Source organism: Callorhinchus milii, unplaced genomic scaffold (genome assembly GCF_018977255.1).
Source record: "Callorhinchus milii isolate IMCB2004 unplaced genomic scaffold, IMCB_Cmil_1.0 Scaffold16, whole genome shotgun sequence".
Classification (NCBI taxonomy): Eukaryota; Metazoa; Chordata; class Chondrichthyes; order Chimaeriformes; family Callorhinchidae; genus Callorhinchus; species Callorhinchus milii.
This window is the reverse complement of record NW_024704757.1, coordinates 15900724-15919422: the sequence shown is the minus strand read 5'-3', so window position 1 is coordinate 15919422 and position 18699 is coordinate 15900724. Positions and strand designations below refer to the sequence as shown.

At 45.3% G+C, this 18699-nt stretch overlaps 1 protein-coding gene across 1 annotated transcript in view; it reads right to left on the bottom strand.

The window, feature by feature from the left end:
- Positions 1 to 680: 680 nt before the first annotated feature.
- The window catches only part of LOC103186884 (heparan sulfate glucosamine 3-O-sulfotransferase 6), a 63657-nt gene continuing 45638 nt past the window's right edge, over positions 681 to 18699 (bottom strand). Inside the window, exon 3 of the mRNA XM_042341183.1 lies at positions 681 to 1425. Coding sequence (XP_042197117.1) covers positions 807 to 1425 — 619 coding nt within the window. The 3' untranslated portion in view covers positions 681 to 806. The remainder of the gene's footprint in view (positions 1426 to 18699) is intronic.

The window sequence follows — 18699 nt, the reverse complement described above, 5'->3', positions numbered from 1 at the left end:
AGTGAATGGACTCTATATTTTGTGGGCAAAACGTGGCAGCCAATCGTGCACAGCAGCGTCCCCACAAACAGTCGGGGATTGAATGACCAAATTATTATTATTATTTTGAAGGGATTATTACCCTTGGAAAAGCGCTCTGCTAATCGACTAACAATCACGTTCCTACTTACTGCAAGAGGGGTGTGGAGTAAGGAAACTTGCCCAGTGTTTCATCCTGCCAGGAATCGAACCTGGGTCCTTTTGTTTGCGAGTCGAGTGCTCTAACCACTGAGTCTCCACTACAGGACGTGCTTTGAGCAATGCAGCCCCTGCAAATGAAGAATCCTTAATAGTGGGGGGAAGAGGTTCAGCTGCTGTTCATCTCTCATCTCACGAGATGCGAGACTCAGCCTTTTGCTTTCAGAACAATTTTCGATCTTTAGAAATGTCCGGTGACATTTGTTTGTGAGAAGCCAACTCAGCAGTAAACGCAGCGTTTCAGCACAACGCTCAAAGCAATAATTTGTGGGGATTGGTGTTTTTTTATATACGCGTATACAAAAATAGTAATCGGAAGAGAAACATTCTGTTGCTGCGAGCTTGTCATTTTTTTGAGAGAGAGATTGATATATATATATATATATATATATATGTGTGTGTGTATATATATATATAAAATCAACAATGCAATTTTAACCAGATGAAAAAAAAATGTTGGTTCCCAACTTGCCAGAGAAATTAATTGATTGAGAGGTTGAATGATTGGGCTTTTATATGCAGTTAAATCACCAAGTTGGTGTCTGCACTATATAGAGTATACAGTTCTTTCACTCCCAGCCAAAGTCTTGCCCCGTCATCTGGTAGAACTTCAGGTTAAACGGCCGATAGAACTCTTTAAGCCGCAGCACCACCTCCATGTCTATCTTGGGATGAGTCCTGCCCTTCGATTTCCCCAGACACCGAGGTCGGCTGCTACCTTCAGGCTTCTTGAGACAAGGGAAGCCTTTGGTCTCATTAAAATAGAAATGCTTGTCCGAAATCACTCGCTTCAGCCCCAGAAAGTCCTGGACTCGGCCCATTTCCCCGGCTGGGTCGCTAACCAGCCGCTCCCCGCTGACGAAGAGAATCCTGGACAGCGGGAAGTACTGCAGCCAGTTCTCCAGGTGTTTGGCGTAAATCCCAATGCGGACAGCGCTCCAGGAGGTGTCGATCAGCCCCGTGCTGACGTTCTTGAACGTCAACGTCCTGAAGCTGGGCACCGTGGGGTTCTTGGACAGGGTCTGGGTGTAGTCCGAGATGGCCCTGGTCACCGGATTCCTGACCACCACGATCAGCTTGGCGTCTTTAGACATGGAGAAGATACGCTTCGGGGCTTCCTTGGTGACAAAATAACTGGGCGTTTTCTCCATTGTGATCTGGCCTTCCAGGGTCCTCGGCATCAGGCTCCTGAGGGACAGAAGAGCGAAAGCATTCAGGGTTAAATCACCAAAACACAACATGGCAAGATCTCACCTGGTATTTGTTTACTCGTATTACTTTGTGTTTCTGTCCAATAATAATACTCCTTGTACTTGATACAGTGCCTTATCACGTCATCGATACATCTCAAAGTGATTCACGGGATATACTGTAAAGTGGAGTGACTGTGTATGAAACGTGGCAGCCAATGGGGTGCAGCAATGTCCGACAACCAGTCTTGGATTGAGTGACCAAATTATTATTATTATTTTTTTTGGAAGGGATTATTAGCTCCCAGAAAGTGACCCGCCAATCGACTTACAAGCGGGTTCCTACTCACTGCTGATAAACAGAGGTGTGTGGAGTAAAGAAACTTGCCTAAGGTTTTGCCCTGCCCAGGAATCGAACCCGGGGCCTCTCGCTTGCGAGGCGCGTCCTCTAACCACGACACAGTCCAAGAAATGGAAAGTGAAAGAAAACAAACTCATTTGCGTTTTTGGCTTGTTTCCCACCCTGGGCTGGGAGGACAGGTCACAGTTATATGTCTCTTCTCTCTGCTCACCCTTAGGTCTGTATCTGAGCTCACAGCAGGAAGCCAGCCAGCTCCAGGCCATGAGTCTAAGGTCACCTTTTACCACGTGGCTCCCTTTAACCTGGGAGCCGCTTCACGCCAACACTTAAGCGGATTTTAATGGAAAAAACAAGACAGTGTTCGTCAAGCGAACGTGTGAAACTGCACTTCAAAGACTGAGAGCAGTGCACGTTACATCGAGGGTGAATGTAACCTCCTCAAACTCTTACACAACAAGCATTTCACATGGCACATCAGGCATCCTTGTGGCCTTTTGAAGTGAGGCAGCCCCTGGTGCCTCCACTTACAGTTTGAGTCATTTACTAAGTGTTGCTTTGGAATACACAGCTCCACCAAGTCTCTCTCCTCTCCCTCTACACCTCTCCCATTCACATCCGACAGTTGAACACGGGCAGCTATAAAGTGCTGCGATATACATTCTAGCCAGCCACATGCATAACCATGTTTATGATAGTCTCGATTTCCAATTCTGGGCTTCCTAGAAGAGGATAACATGCTTCAGTTACAGGCTCAGTATCACATTCACTAAAGCCTTCCATAAAATCACAATGTGTGCCAAAAGCGAAATGTATTTTACATTTAAAGACTGTTTTTTTTTGGTTCTGACCGTTTTTCCATTCAGACATATGGATCCCATTCCTGCCGCACGATTAAAGGCTGTGACTTTGCTGTGTAAAGCACCGGAAAGCTACTGTCATCTCTGGATTCAGGCTTCAGGGCAAGTGATTGTCTTCGGGAGTGGGGGTGGGAGAAGTGTGTAAAAAAAACTAAATACTGTATTGTGTAATTGAACCAATCTACGCCGGTTACGATAATAATCCTTGCATTTCGTAGAACGCCTTCTCATGTCATTGAAACCAATCCGAAGGAGCTTCACAGTATTTTACTGTAAAGTGTAGTGACTTAACACGTTGGACAATATGCACACAGGGAATGTTCCATAAATAGCCACATTTTATGTGGGAGATTGTTGGCCAGAACATCAGGAGAAACTTCTTGTTAACCAGCACCCCTGAGTACGTAATAATAATCGGTGCATTTGATGTAGCGCCTTATCGTGTCTTCGTGACGTTTCAAAGCGCTATACTGTAGAGCGAAGGTATATTTTGTGGGCGAAAAAGGTGTATAAACTGAAATGGCAACGCACTGCACTTCCTCTCAATTACTGTGACTTGGGCTCATCCACCCGTTCAAGTCTTCGCTCTTTGCAAAAGATTTCACTTGTGTGTCGCCTCTCGTCAGCCATCCCTGCCTCGTCCATGCGCATTTTCAGCCCACGTTTGCTTTTAACAGGTTTCTCTTATCATGACAGCCAGTCAGCCCCTCGAGGGCTCATAACTCCCTCTAAAGAGGTGATGTGCTGAAAATAAAACTGCACAAAACTCCAGCCTTTGCAAAAACAACGGCTGGTTTATTTCACTGCAAACGGGCTCATTGTGAGCTGAGTGTGTCTGAATAGAGCGACAGTGTAAGGCAATGAGGCTTCTTCCCACTTAAAACCAGGCGCGTTGGAAGCGATAATAATGGCAATGTGTCGTGCTTAATTTTCATTAAAATAAATCCTCCTCCTTCTCCTCCTCAAATATTTATTGCTTCCTATCTATTTCCCCAAGCGAGGGGGGGGGGGGGGGGGGGAATGGGGGAGGAAAGAAAATAAAGTATGGGAAGGGAGGAAGAGGAAAATGATCAGTTACCGAGTGATATGTGAGTCAGCGAGCCCACACATCACACTCCCCAGTCAGAAAATCATTAAATGGGAAAAAAAAACTCCCAGCAGTTCATTCTGCTCCCGCAATATGTCAACTCCACTCGTTCAGTCTGACTGTCTGTCCCTCTCTGATTCCTTCGTCTCCTAGCCTTTGCTCTTCAGTGCCCCCCACATACTCCTCCACCCCCCACTCCCCCACTCCCTCTCCTTCTCAGAGCTGACACTTCACAAATCTTTGGCTTTGTGTTTGCGACGTTGGCTCAGGCTGGTCTGTCAAAGGCTTGTCACAGCCAGTTACCTCACTGGCAAGTCAGGGGAGGAAGGAAGGAAGAGTGTGAGATGTGAATCTCCAGGCCAGCAAGAATTCAGCCATAAATCCTGCCCCCACTCTTGTCATGCAAGGTCCATAAAGAAATGCCACAGACACACTCCCCCCCCAATCCCCGACACTCTCTCATACACATTCTGCTGTGTTATAACAATAATACTAATAATTCCTTGCGGTTGATACAGATTGTCTCAAAGCGCTTCACAGACTATAATGTAAAGTGAATTGACTGTGTGTTTTGTGTTGTTACAGCGACACGACACATCACGTTAAAAACAACTATTCATTTGTTTCCAAATAAGAGCATTTAATGTTTTCTTTACACACCCAAGAACCAAATTGCTAAAACCACCAAAGTAATAATTTCTCCCTCCTCCTCCCACGCCCCACCCTACAATTTACCCCCACCCCCAAACCAACATCCCCCTCCCCAGGGGGCAAAGGATAAGGAGCAGCTAAAGTGGCTTTGTTCAGGGAGGGAAATATTCTCAGCAACAGACGAAACCACCAAAAATGCCCAAATGACAAACTCGCTGTGAACAAATAACCATTTGGGAATTTCTTTTTCAATTGTATTTTTTTTTATGTTCATTTTTTTCTCCTGTTATGATTAATGTTAGCACATGGCGGAGCGGGGTGGTGGGGTGGGGGGAGCAGTGTGTGTGAGGGGGCAGAGTGGGGTGGGGGGAGCAGTGTGTGTGAGGGAGCAGAGTGGGGTGGGGGGAGCAGTATGAGGGGGCAGAGTGGGGTGGGGGGTGGCGGAGCAGAGCTGTGGGTGGGGGGGAGCTAGAGAAATTCCAGCTGGACATGGATTTGCTCTATTATCTCTGCAGTTCAGAGCGGGGGGGACTTGTGGTCTGAGTCTTGCTGGGACTTGTGGTCTGAGGCTCAGCCGTTGAGACCATGGACTTGGTTTTGGATGGGGTGTGGTGATAGTGGATACGATTGTGTGTCCGCAACCCCCTCACCCCCCAAATCCTCATTGCCCTCCACCCCCAGCCACACATCCCCACCCCCCCATGCCCCAATCCTCACTGCACCCCCTAATGCCCAGCTTTCGTGTCAATCCATTGCCATAATCGCTCTTAACTGCCAAACCGATTCCTATTGTACCGACAATTCTGGTCCTCTGTAACAAGAATGTTTCTGTGCCTCTCCACAGGTTAGCATTCGCCAGCTGTTCTGGTGTCAACGTCCCCACAAGGCTTTGTGGAGAAAACAAGGTTTCGTCAAATAGGGTTTGTCAAACATACAGGAATAAATGAAAACCATCTGAGATGTGCATCTGCCTACGTTTCCTTCAGTTTTCATATGATTAACTAAGTATTTTTAGGCCAAAACCAACACAACAGCCACCAGTAAGTGTTGTGAGGCCACCCAAAACATTTGTTTGAGAACCACTGGTCTAGACCCATTGTCGTCAGGAAGGGCGAAGCTTGGGGAAGAGGAAAGAGCTTATTGCCATGTGCAAACTGTCCAACCCTGAATCCTCACCGGTCTGGATTTTCACTACATACTTCACACACACGGTGTGACAGTGAGAAACTAGAGAGGGTTGTCAGGGGGCAGGGAGCGAGTGGTCTGGGATTTAATCGGCACGATCATTAATTAATAGTTATTGTCTCAATGATGTGATAAGGCGTTAAATCGTGAAGCGCTTTGAGACACCTGGAAGACGTGATAAGGCACTATATCAAATGCGAGGATCATTATTCTTTTTATATCAAATGCAAGTGTTATTATTATTGTTATAATAATGGATGGACTAAGAAGACAAGGTAGAAGTCATGGGGATGAGAATCGTGACGTGTGATGTGCTAATAATCACCGATGATGAAAATGGCCATTAACGAGCCTGACTTTGGGTCTCACCTCCTCCCCCCACCAGAGAAAAAAAACCAAACCCTGTCACTTTGACACCTAATGATGACCGTGATGCTATTCAGCTTGACGGTGATGGTGATAGCGGTGCCGTGGCCCATGAATTGTCTTAACTCAACAACAAGAGAAAAAACAAGAGTCAGGCCAATGAGTCTGAATTATTTGCCCCATGAATCTTGGATCATGCTGTGGAGTATATTTCACTGTGTGACGCTGTAGCAATGTGCCCTGTTTATCTCAGGAAAGTCGTTTTAAAAAAACCAAGATGATTTGTGGCTACCTCTCGGTTTCACGACTTGTTGTTAATAAGAGTTTCAACGCCTTCATAAAGATGAGATCCTTCTCGTTGTGTATAATTGATGAGCAATGTGGAGGCCAACCAGTCAGAAAATATATGGAAATTGCTTTGCAGTTTACACCTCGATGGAAGCGAACCTGGAATTAGCAGCACTTTTTAAAAAAATATATTTCACTAAATACCCCTGAATTATTGAGGCTGATGGGGAGGTGGGTTGAGTGTGTGTGTGTGTGTGGGGGAGGGGGGTGGGGGGAGACGTCTCAAAGCGATGGTTATCACAGACAATGATCATCACACACCCTCCGCCCTGTCAAAAACAGTGGCGTTTCAAGTCAGCAACAAATAAGAAATATGCAAATGATATTTTACGTTCATTGAGTTGGGCACCAGACAGGAAAGCTCAGAGCTGTGGACTAGGCATTGCTCACAGTCGCAAGCAACGATGCTCCAAGTTGCATTATTATAAATATGGAATGGAAAAGCTGTCGTTGAGCTAGAATTACCCAAGTCAAACATTTGAAACTAGCAGATAATTTGCGCACCTCAACATCCCACAAACAGCCATGAAGTAAATGACCATTTTTTATTGGGGGGATTGTCGGCCTGGACACTTTCCTGGCTCTTTTCGGACAGCGCCCTGGGATCTTTAACGCCTACCTGATCAGGGACGGACAGGAGCTCGGTTTAACATCTCCTGCAAAGGATATTTCTAATTTTAGTATTGCCTGAAAGTCGTTCACATGAGTAAATCTTACAGCTATCATCTGCTCTATTTGCGTATCCAGAACTGCGCACACAGATGGACAGTAGGAGGGGAGCCTTCACACATCTCTGCAAAAGACAGACAAGTAAATATTCTCCCAAAGCACTCCATCAAATCAAATCAAATCCTTTCTGGTTTCCGGGCTGAACTGCTTATTAATCTAAATTTTCTGAACAGTTTCCCAAGTTCCGCCACGGAACAAACGCTACCAAGGCAGTCAGCGGTGAGATAGTCGCTGAAGACAGAACCCGGGGCAAAAAAAAATGGATGAAACTTGCGTTCTGTTTATTTTGGTAATGGGGCATTAAAATGTATTTATATCCTCTGCCCTTTTTCGGTGGCAGATGAAATGTAAATAAGCTGTTGCTGTATCACAAATCCCACCTCAGGCAATACTGAGCCCAATAAATTGGGCTTGTGAGCTAATGAATGTATTACGTGGCAGCCAGTAAGACATAGGGTTTCCACAGACACTGAGCTTACTACCTCCCACTACACTCTTATTTCCCCAACTGAGGTCCTGGCAACCGATCGTTTTAATCTCCCTGTTGACCTCAGCAGTGGTAAATCTTCAAAGCAGGAATATATTGAGTGTTTGAAGCCACAGACCTAAACAGATCTTCATTGCACTCCTAATGTAAGGAGAATATTGCATTAAAATGCCTTGTAAATTTGCACAACTAGGCAGAACGGGGAACAGTTAATCTGTGCCTGATAAATACGGTCTGCAGTGAAGACTGGAGTAATTTTGTCTAAAAATCAATGCTTCCCAAATGAAATGTCTCGGGTATTTGGTCATATGCAAGTGAAATGCACCACGTAAATGCTCTAATGCTTAAATACCACTATCATTGGCATTAAAAAGAGCAAATACCTTCCAGCCCTAAATTCCGCCATCTTGAGGAGTGAGAGGAAGAGGGAGATGGAGGAGGAAAAGGGGAAAAAAAATCAGGCCCGGTTTCTGTTGTCCTCAGATTAGTTTACCTCCTGGGCTCACACAGGGATTGTAGTGCCCGCGCTCTGTCCTCTGAGGAGTCAAGCATTCTCAGCCGCTCGAAGGAGAAAAGTCCCTGTGTTTAAAAGGTCCCGGGGCATTTTTGGAAAAGAGGGAGGAATTTCTCCCGGTGTCCTGGCCAACAATCCCCCAAGTAAAATTGGTCCCTCACTGCACGGCTATTTGTGGGACATTGCTGTGTGCAGATTTGCTGCGGGTTTCCAATTGCCCACAAATTACACAGTTACTCTACTCGACAGTGAAGTGCTTTCAGATGTCTAGACAAGGTGATAAGGCCCGGTGTTAAATACAAGGACATTTTATTTTAAAGGAAGCAGTCAGACACTGGCTACCAACTCTTTAACGTCTGCGTCCATTGTGTACAGGCACAGAGGGACACAAAGGAATGTTCTGGAAGCTGTAATCTAATCTAAACTCAAGACAGTTACAAACGGCTCCATCTTTGATCTCCGGTTTATGGCATCTGCTGAACCCTGTGATTAGACTGCAAACCTAATCGGCCCTCGCTGCCCTTTATGTCGTGTCGGAGCAGGGAATGCAAGCAACAAGACAGTGCCATTCAGCTGATGGAGAACCGGCACCACTTGTGGTGGGTGCTGTGTGTCTTAAACACACGACGAACAAAGGCAAAGACTTTTTTTTAAAATAATAATAATCTGGTCACTCAATCCACGACTGTGCACAACTGGCTGCCGCGATTCGCCCACAAAATACACAGTCAAGTCACTTTACAGTATGAATACTGTGAATACTGTGAATCCCTTCGAGACGTCTGATAAGGTGCTGTATCAAATACAAGGATTATAATAATATTAATAACAATCCTTGCATTTGATATAGCGCTTTTCACGTCGGGAGGACGTCCCAAAGCGCTTCACAGAACACACTGTAAAGTGAATTGACTGTATATTTGTGGGCGAACGCGGCAGCCAATTGCGCACAGCAATGTCCCACAAACAGTCGTGGATTGAAAATGACCAATTTATTATTGTTTTGGGGTTTTGGAGGGATTGTTATTAGGCTCTGTGTGGAGTAAGGAAACTTGCCCAAGGTTTCGCCCTCTGCCTGGAATTGAACTCAGGTCTCTCACTTGCAAAGCGAGTGCTCTAACCACTGAGCTACAGGACTCCACATAATTACTATTATGATTATTATTATAATAAAGCATCACATGTCCCCCAAACGGCAATGAAGCAAGTGTCCATTTTTTATTGGGGGTGGGGGGAATAAAAATCATTGGCCAAATTAAATGGTGTTAATTCAGACAGACAGCCACAATTGTCACAGTAGAAAAATAAATGTAAAAGAACCATAAAGTCATACTCCCTTTCTTTCTGTCTCAAATGTTTCAGTTTCAGAAGCTAAAACGTCTCTGTGTTGCTCATTTCCCTTCTAACGCAGAGAGGTCGGGATGAAATCAAAACAGGAGCCTACATTTCAGAAAATAGTCATGAATAAAATGTGAGCAGTTCATTTAAACAGCCTTCAAAACAAAGTCTTTGAAGCTTTCTTGAAAATTTCAAGATTGCTGCATTAAAGCATTTTACAGTTTAGCGTGTGGCTTTCATGGCTCGTCATTGCCTATTAAATGAAATGGATCCTTTTATGCACTGAACTTGTGCGCCTTCCTTTGATACACGAATTTGCCTTTTTTTTTATAATGGGATTAAATTATGAAGTTCTAAGTCACATTAATGAAATCTGCCAATCAGGAGAACCTTTCCTTCATTAAAGTATTTTCGGATGAAGCGAAGGAACAGTTCAGTTAAACACAAACTCACTGTCCAGGCTAAATTCATACACAAACTACTGGGAAGTCGGGTTGAGTGACCTGGTTTCTAAACATCAGCCAAATGCTTGAGTTCTTAATCATCTGAACAGTGTCTCAAAGCTAAAGCAATGGTGCAATAATCCCTTTGCTTTTGAGCAAACCATTGGGTCATGTTCTCTTGACGTTACCTGACCGTTTAGGTTCTCTGAAATTGACTTACCCCGAAGGACCAATTCTGAACACAAGACCAAAGGACTAAAAAATGTCAGACTCTGCCATTGTTAAGCGCTCTGAGACGCTACCCCGTGTGAGGGGTATATAAATGCAAGTTGTTGTTGTCTCTCGTGGTGTCTTGGCCAACAACCCTCTGGTGAATTGACCATTCACCGAGATTGCGGGACATTGCTGTGCACAAATGCCTGGGTTTGCTGAGTTAAAGAAACAGTCACCTCACTTGGCAGTAATTGCCTGGAAAGCAGTCTCAGACAATGTGCGGCAATAAGGCACTGTAAAAACGATTTTCTCTGGCAATCTCTCAAATTGCCGGCTGGTGGTATTCAACCCTGCTGGATTTGTCAACACTTGAATAATGGGGTTGGGCCTGCGGATCAGACCAATCCTGCAGTCAGTGCAACTACAGGAAAAAACCTCAGCCCCAGAGGGTAGAAAGAGTGACTTCCACGCTTGAAATGAACTCAGAAAAGTTGGCAGATTTAACAAAAAAAAATCAGACAACGTCCCTTTCAATAAAAACAGAGAATTTGATTCGAATCGAACGGCGGGTGACTGACTGAGCTGAATTTGTTTGGACTTGATACTTGGTGCTGTGCTGCTCTGTGCCAAGCTTAGCGTTCCTGGCCAAGTCTGAGTAACAGCAACAACAACAGATTACGTTTGTACAACCTGGTACTCGAGAGCAGGAAATTATTACAAATTCATTGTAAAGCTCAATTTCCTAGAGGAGCCTAGAAACCAATAAAACTGGTCAATCTGTGAGCTGAATCCCACAGCCCATGTTTTGTACTGTGGTGTAAGAACACATTTGGGAGCCATTAACTTGTGCGCTGACCTATCACTACCTCTGTGACACCGGGAGCTTTGCGGTTTGAGATCTCTTAAGAAAGATTTCAACAAAAGGGGATGGTTTTCATCTGGAAATAAGCTTTGTTTCTAACCCCTCGCCCCGCAAACATCCGTCCCATTTTATTGCTCAACAGCAAAGTAGTCACTAGCAGGGAGCTACTCTAGTACAGCAGACACAGAGGTTAGAGTGCAGCAAGTAGAGATTACAGTACATTTACCAGCGAGAGACAGCAAAGCCAACAGTCCACTAATAATCAGAGAGTTGGGCATGTGGGGCCTTATTCTGGGGTAAGTAGATATTTCCAGTAAACATGAAACAAGTGTACACAAGCCGTTGCCGAGATTAATGCGATTAATGCCCACCGGGGACTAGCAATGGAGTGTCTGCTACAATCTAACACCAACACCTACTGACAGGAGCCGCTCACTAAGTCACGTGGAACGAGACACGCGTCACCCAAAGGCAGCAAGTGTGCCTGGCACATGGTAGCGCGCTCTCCTCACAGTCAGAAGGCTGTGGGTACAAGCCCCCACGTCGGGACACTGTCTTGGTCGACCCTCTAGCGCAGAGCTGGGGGTGTGTTGCATTGTCGGAGGTGCCGTTAAAATCCCATTATAAGTGCACGGCTCTAGGCCCAGTGAAGTCCCTGATGGGGGGGAAGCATCCGTATCAATTTACGTCAGAGGGAATTCAAATCGACTGTGAGTATGTATTAGCCAAAGCCACTGTTCTTTATCACTAACCATGCAAGATGGGAACTAACTCTTCAAACAGAAATGAAGAGTCCAGGCTCTTTCCTCCCGATGAAAAATAGCCACATCCCTTGTTAATCCATCACAGACCAGGGCAAGGGTGCCTGGCATCTTATCTTCTCACAAAACATCTCAGTGACAGCTTTTGAAGGATGTCCCGAGCTACAGAGGGGGCAGATATTAGCGGAGGTTCCTGCTCTCACTCTCTCTGAGGTGGTGCCTTCCCTCCCCCCGACACCCACAGAAATCCGTTACAAATATCTATTTTTTGGGGCCAGCCGGGTGGGTATCTGACACACACAGAAACCCATCACCATTGCTTAAGAGTCTCCAAACCAAGCTGAGAATTCCCTGCCTCCCACCTACACATGGGAATCCCAGAGATAGACTGTTGGAATGGAACGTGCTCTCTCTCTCTCTCTCTCTCTCTCTCCCTGGAGAAACGCATCCTGCTTACCTAATTCCAGAGAGTGTTAGGCGCAGGTTAGCAAGAGCCCAGGCTTGAGGGGGAGGAAAAGAGGGAGCCCAGAGTGTGTATTGGGGTAACTGCTGGAGTCCAACCAGGTAAAAACCACGTAGCTTGCTCTGATGTCACTGTCCAGCAAGCTTTCCCGCTGCTTGTCCAGCCCTTCCTACCAAGGTCTTGTGATGCCTCTGCCGTAGTCAAACAGCCTCACAGCAACACTCAGCGCCCAGACTCACGCTCAGTCTCCCTGCCCACTTCCAGCCCCCGTGAAAATGTATCCCAGTAAAGAGACAATGCCCTCAGGCAAGGGCAAGCAGCAGGGGGAAAAGGGGAAGAAAATTGGCTTTTTTTTCCAACAAAAGCTAGCATCTGTCTTGAATTGTCTGCCTGATACCATTAACCAGACTTACAGACTGAATTAATGTCAAATTCTCCCTGTGACAGATCCTATTGCTGCCCAATGTATTTTGTCAACTCCATGGAGCTGGACTTCCTCAGGGATCTGTAATACAACTTTTAAAACAGTGAACTTTTCACTAGGCCTCTGCACGTCCAACAACAAGCAGATAATAATAATAATCATCCTTGCATTTGCTATAGCGCCTTGTGACATCTTCGAGACGTCTCAAAGCGCTTCACAGGATACACTGTAAAGTGAATTGACTATGTATTTTGTGGGCAAAACGCGGCAGCCGATTGCGCACAGCAGCGTCCCCACAAACAGCCGGTTTTTTAGAATCTCTCCCCACTGTGCAGTGAGGGCCGTATAAACACTGTATAAACAATGCGCTAGAGCGAGCCCGGGCTCGTGCACCTCAGACCAGCTTCTCTCTCGTTAATGACGGAGCACGCCGGGCCTATTCAGATATCCGGACAAGGTCCCTCTTCACAAAAATGATGCCTCAAAAAAGCGGGGCTTAAACCACAGCTTTGACCACCTTCCTTCCCTCCGGTTAAAAAAAAGTTCTGCAAGTTGACCCCCTAGGTCTGTGTGTTCATCTGTTCCTTTTACAAGGTGACTGTTTTAGCATACGCTTCCTTTAATCTTCCTCCTAAACAAGCATAATCTCACACTGTTCTGCATTAAATTTCCTCTGCTGTTTCTCTAACTGCTGCAGGCTAGTTAGCTGTTAGTTCAGCCCCAGGCTTGGATTAGAAGGTTGTCTCCCAGTTGATAACCATTTGAGGTTGATAAATAATCACCATGTTTAATATATCCTTGGGGAGGGGGCGCTGAGCTAAAGGCAAGACTTTGTAGCAGAAATCGAAGCCACTGTTGACGTTTGACCATCCTTGTCTCGATCATCAATAGTAATCTAAATTATTTTTATCAATAAGACTTGGAGGTGTGGACATGAGCTCCACCAAGCAAGACAAAGCCCTAAAAGATGGATAAAAGCAGGGACAGTCGCTTTATAGTGGTGACTAAGTTGGCAACTTACTGTACTCTTACTTGTGGAGTAACCTTGTTACGTTAAGAGAAGGAGAAAAAGGAGCAAAATTAGTATAAAAGTGGGTAAACGTGGCACTGTTCGAAAAGAGAAGGAAATTTCCCCCGGCTATTCCTGGCCAAGAAATCCCCCATAATAAGATTGTTTTTCACTTCATGGCTGTTTGTAGCAACACAACAACAACTTGTATTTATCTAGCGCCTCTCAGGTAGGGTAGGGTCCCATTGCTGTATGCAATGTCCCACAAACAGCTGCCAATAATAATAATAATCCTTGCATTTGATATAGCGCTTTTCACGTCGGGAGGACGTCCCAAAGCGCTTCACAGAACACACTGTAAAGTGAATTGACTGTATATTTGTGGGCGAACGCGGCAGCCAATTGCGCACAGCAATGTCCCACAAACAGTCGTAGATTGAAAATGACCAATTTATTATTGTTTTTGGTTTTGGAGGGATTATTATTAGGCTCTGTGTGGAGTAAGGAAACTTACCCAAGGTTTCGCCCTCTGCCAGGAATTAAACTCAGGTCTCACTTGCAAAGCGAGTGCTCTAACCACTGAGCTACAGGACTCCACTGTAGCAGTTTACCCTCAAATGACACACTGATCTGGCTTTACAGTAAACCCCGCGAAGCCCACTCTGAGGCGTCCTCCCTGACGTGGAAGGCGCTGTGTAAAACATCAGGACCAGTATATATTTTGTTTTAATCTGACTATTTCCCTTGTTTTTTTTCAGGTGGACTTTCATGATGTACAGAAGTAGAATCTCTCCCCACTGTGCAGTGAGGGCCGTATAAACACTGTATAAACAATGCGCTAGAGCGAGCGAGCCCGGGCTCGTGCACCTCAGACCAGCTTCCCTCTCGTTACTGACGGAGCACGCCGGGCCTATTCAGATTCAGACACAGACACGTCCCTTCACAGCGGCCGTTGACACACTGAGCTTATCAACCTCCAGAAATCGTCGCTTCACTGACAGCTGTCACAGATGGTGGCCTTGTCTCATCCAGAAAACGCTGTGTCTGACAACCAACCACACACCCTTCACCAGGAGGTGGGATGTGAGCAGGCGGCTAAGTCCTGAATGAGTGAACCAATGAATGACGGAATGAATGAATGAAAACGTGCACAATAGCCCCAATGATCCCCAAGTGATAGATTAAAGAAAGCAGTGGCTGAAGTGAAGTCAGGCCAAATTTTACATCTGGGACTCATGCAGAACTGGCATTGCCGCTGAACACATACATCCAGGGTCGAATTACACAAAACATTTCTGCTGCCAACAAAGATTTTCGACATCCACTCAGACGAGGCTAACAAAAGAAGTTAATCTGCACCTTCTCCAGTCCCCAACCCCCAGCCCCCATCCCCCAACCTCCAGCCCCCAACCCCCAGTCCCCAACTCCCAGGCCCCAGCCCCCAGCCCCCAGTCCCCAACTCCCAGGCCCCAGCCCCCAACCCTCAGCCCCCCAAACCAAACACCCTCCCCCCTCTCTTCACAGACTATTCACTTCTTAAAGGGATATGTGTTTCGCCCACAAATATATTCCATCAGTTCACTTTACAGTCTCTCCTGTGAAGCTCTTTGAGACATCTCGTGGAAGGCGCTGTGTGAGGGGCCGTATCAAATGTGAAGATTATTATTATATTATTATTGCTGTTGCTGCTGATGTGAAAGGAGCTGTATAGAGTGTTTGGATTTACTGAGGTATGGGTTATGGGGTATCCAGGAACCTCATGTGAATAGTCACCTCACCTGCGACCCTTGATAGCGGGTGTTGGCGAGATGTACAGCCAGGTGATCAATGAGGGTCACAAACTTTCTCCTGTAGTAAATGTAATACACAAGCAAGTCAGTCCTGCCCCAGTCCAGACAGCAGGACTCCCCAGTCTGGCCTCCTTGGCTAAGATTGGGCTGAAGTTAAGTACGATTTAGGGGCAGTCTGACATTGCAAACGAACCTCAGTTGCAAACATATAACGCTGTGAGCAAGCAATTGTTCCTTTCTTTCTCCATTCTCCAGATACCTCTCAGCCCAGGCGATGAATAGAAGCACATTTAGCTCTCTCAACTGCAGTGCTCTAGTCAATCCTCGTAGAAAATGCTAGTCTTAAACTTTCCTTCACTCTTGTCCACAACAGCCAGCCAACTAGCCAGCCAGCCCGCCAACCCACACAGGGTAATATCCTGGAAATGCGATTTATCTCATTCCGTCTAAGGAAAGTAATATGGATTCAGCCTCCACCACCGCATCCGGTGGTGCATTCACATGATGCTCCCCATCACCCTTTCCTCCCTCCTCCCTTTTTCTCCTCGCTCGGCGCTGAACCCCGCCACTGTGAAGTGCTCCGAGACTTTATCCCAGGTGAAGAGCGCTGTGTAAATGCAAGTTGTTCCTGCTTCACTAGATTTCTTATTTGGACCTCGCTGCGTCCATCCTGGTCCCTGCATCAGTGGCTACACTGACAAACGTTAGCAGCGTTCAGGCTGATTTCCAATCTGCTGAGACTTAATATTGAACGTCCAATTTATAAAGAGCAAAATATGGATTCGACAGCAATTTGAATCCACCAGGAAATTTCAAGACAGTACAATAACCCTGCTTTATATGTACATAGATGGTATTATCATCCTGTAAAAAGAAACGCACATCATTATAGGCCTCAAAAGCTCAACCATAAGAACTTATTAATGTTTCTCCAAATTTCAGTAATGATGATATCCATGTTTTTATAGTTCCTGTTTCTTAAATGAAATGTTCCTGAAACCTTGTAAAGCATTTTACTGTCAGATATCAAAAAGAATCCTTGAGGCTTATAATGAATGTAAGACCTGCCAATATCAGCATGAATTCTTTCATTATCCAGTCTTGCTGCTCATAAGCCCGACTGCTGCATTAAGTAACAATCTTCTTGTTTTTTTGCAGCCCTTTTCACTGTTGCTCCTGCCAAAGAGGCTTGTGTTAAACCCTTCGAGGTTATTCCTACATAGGAACACATGTTCCTTGCATAAGTAGGAGCCCAGTTCTTAGATGATTGACGGATCGCTTTCCAGGGGTAATAATGCCTCCAAAAAAAATTGGTCACTCAATCCATGGCTGTTCACAGGATACTGCTGTGTGCAATTGGCCAAAAACTCTTCTCACGGAATTGCTGTGTAATCAGTGTAGTGACTGTGTATCTTGTCAGGGAACACGCCAGTCAATCTGCACACAGCAATGTCCCACAAACAGCCACAAAGTGAATGGCCAGTTTATTGCTGGGGGGACTGTTGGCTCGGACACAGGGAGAAACTTGCTTCCCTTGTCCAACTGCAGCATGGGACCTTTAACAGCAACAACAACGTGGCAATGTCTCTGAGTGCTTAGTAGTGGCAGAACCTTTAACACCCACCTGAACAGGCAGACTGCATTGCTTTAATGTCTGATCTGAAGTGCTGTCGTACCTGTTAAGTGCTGAGGTTTTTAAAGAAGTGAGATCCCCCTCTGCCGCCTCCGTTGATCTGTGTGGAAGGCTGTTCAGTCAGTGCTCAACAATACAGCTCACTTTTGTTCAAGTGCTACATTTGCACTCCACGCACACAGCACACACGTAAATGGCAGATTAATGGTCTCATTTGCTCCTTTACAAATGCTAATCTGTTTAATTGTTTATCCAAAATGGTCAGTTTAACACCTCCTTATTCACTAAACGTTGGCCTCAGGCCAGAATAAACGTCCCACTTCTACATTCTTTAAAGAGCTTTCAATCCATCCCAATGATTACAGCAGCAACTTTTGGAGTCAGTCTATTTGGAAAACAGTGAACTTTACTCTGAGGGTCACAGACCACAGGTTCTCAGTGATTTGCCAACAAGGGGATAGGATCCCATAGGTTTTAATAATAAAAATAATCCTTGCATTTGATATAGTGTTTTATCGTGTCGTTAAGACATCACAGAATATTACTGTAAAGTGAACTGACTATGTATTTTGTGGGCAAAACGCATCTGTCAATTGCACACAGCAGTGTCCCACAAACAGCCGTGGATTGAGCGACCAAATATTTATTATTATTTTTGGGGGGAGGAGTTATTGCCCTAGCTAGGTAAACAGGGGTGTGTGGAGTTAGGATTAAGCAACCTCATAGAATCATACAGCACAGAAGGAGGCCATTCGGCCTATTGTGTCTGTGCTATGCTTTGAAAAGAGCTTCCAAATCAATCCCACTCCCCCGCCCTCTCCCCATTAGCCCTGCAAACTTGTCCTCTCCAAATAATTATCTAATCTGTGTGACATCTGAAGTCCCCTTTGCCTTAGCCTCTCAGATCATTTGTTTAATAACTGCTCAGAAATGCGGAAAATTCAGGCTTAATCTGGAAAAATTCAGACTTAATCTGGAAAGCCGTTTTTCTGCTGATCTTCAGAACGGATTTCCCAAGCACTCTCTGCCATTTTAAATTGCAGTACCACAGAGTGGTTTTATTGGCTGGGGCCAGGTGGAATTTTAATGAGTTCAGGTGTTTGGTTCAAGACACATGTGAAGGAAAGAGCCACAGCTTTAAAGCTTTGGCACCTACAAATATCAGCCAACCGCACTTTCCCAGTACAAACCTTATTAGGCAATCTTACATGTGTCAAAGCAAACCCATCCTGTCCAAAAAGGAAAGGAAAGGGTGGTCGTGAAACAATCATTGTTTTGAAGAGAGCAAAAACAGCCAAGTGCTGAACATGTACAGCTTTCAAACAACCAGGGCAGAGAGTTCCATCGGCACAACCAATTTTTGTATAGTTTTGATGTCAATCATCGAATTACCGCATAGAAATGGATACCATTCAAACCACCGAGTCTTGAGGTGGTGTTTGTTAACGCACTGGAGCACAAGCACCTTATCGCTTTGTTGAGACATCTCAAAGCGCTTCACGGACTATGGTTAAGTGTAGTGACTGTGTATTATCCCGCAAACCCAAAAGTTTAAATTGTTCAGACTGAATTGGTATGTCCTCTCGATGTGAAAGGTGAGATACGAATGTAATTTTGCTGTTGTTTTGTTGTTGAAACTAGAGCCAGTTTGCTTTCGACAAGCTGACAGAAACTGTCAACAAATTAAAACCCAATTTAAATATTTTCCCTTCACCGCTCTCTGGCATCTTAAACTTTTAAGGCAAAAAGGC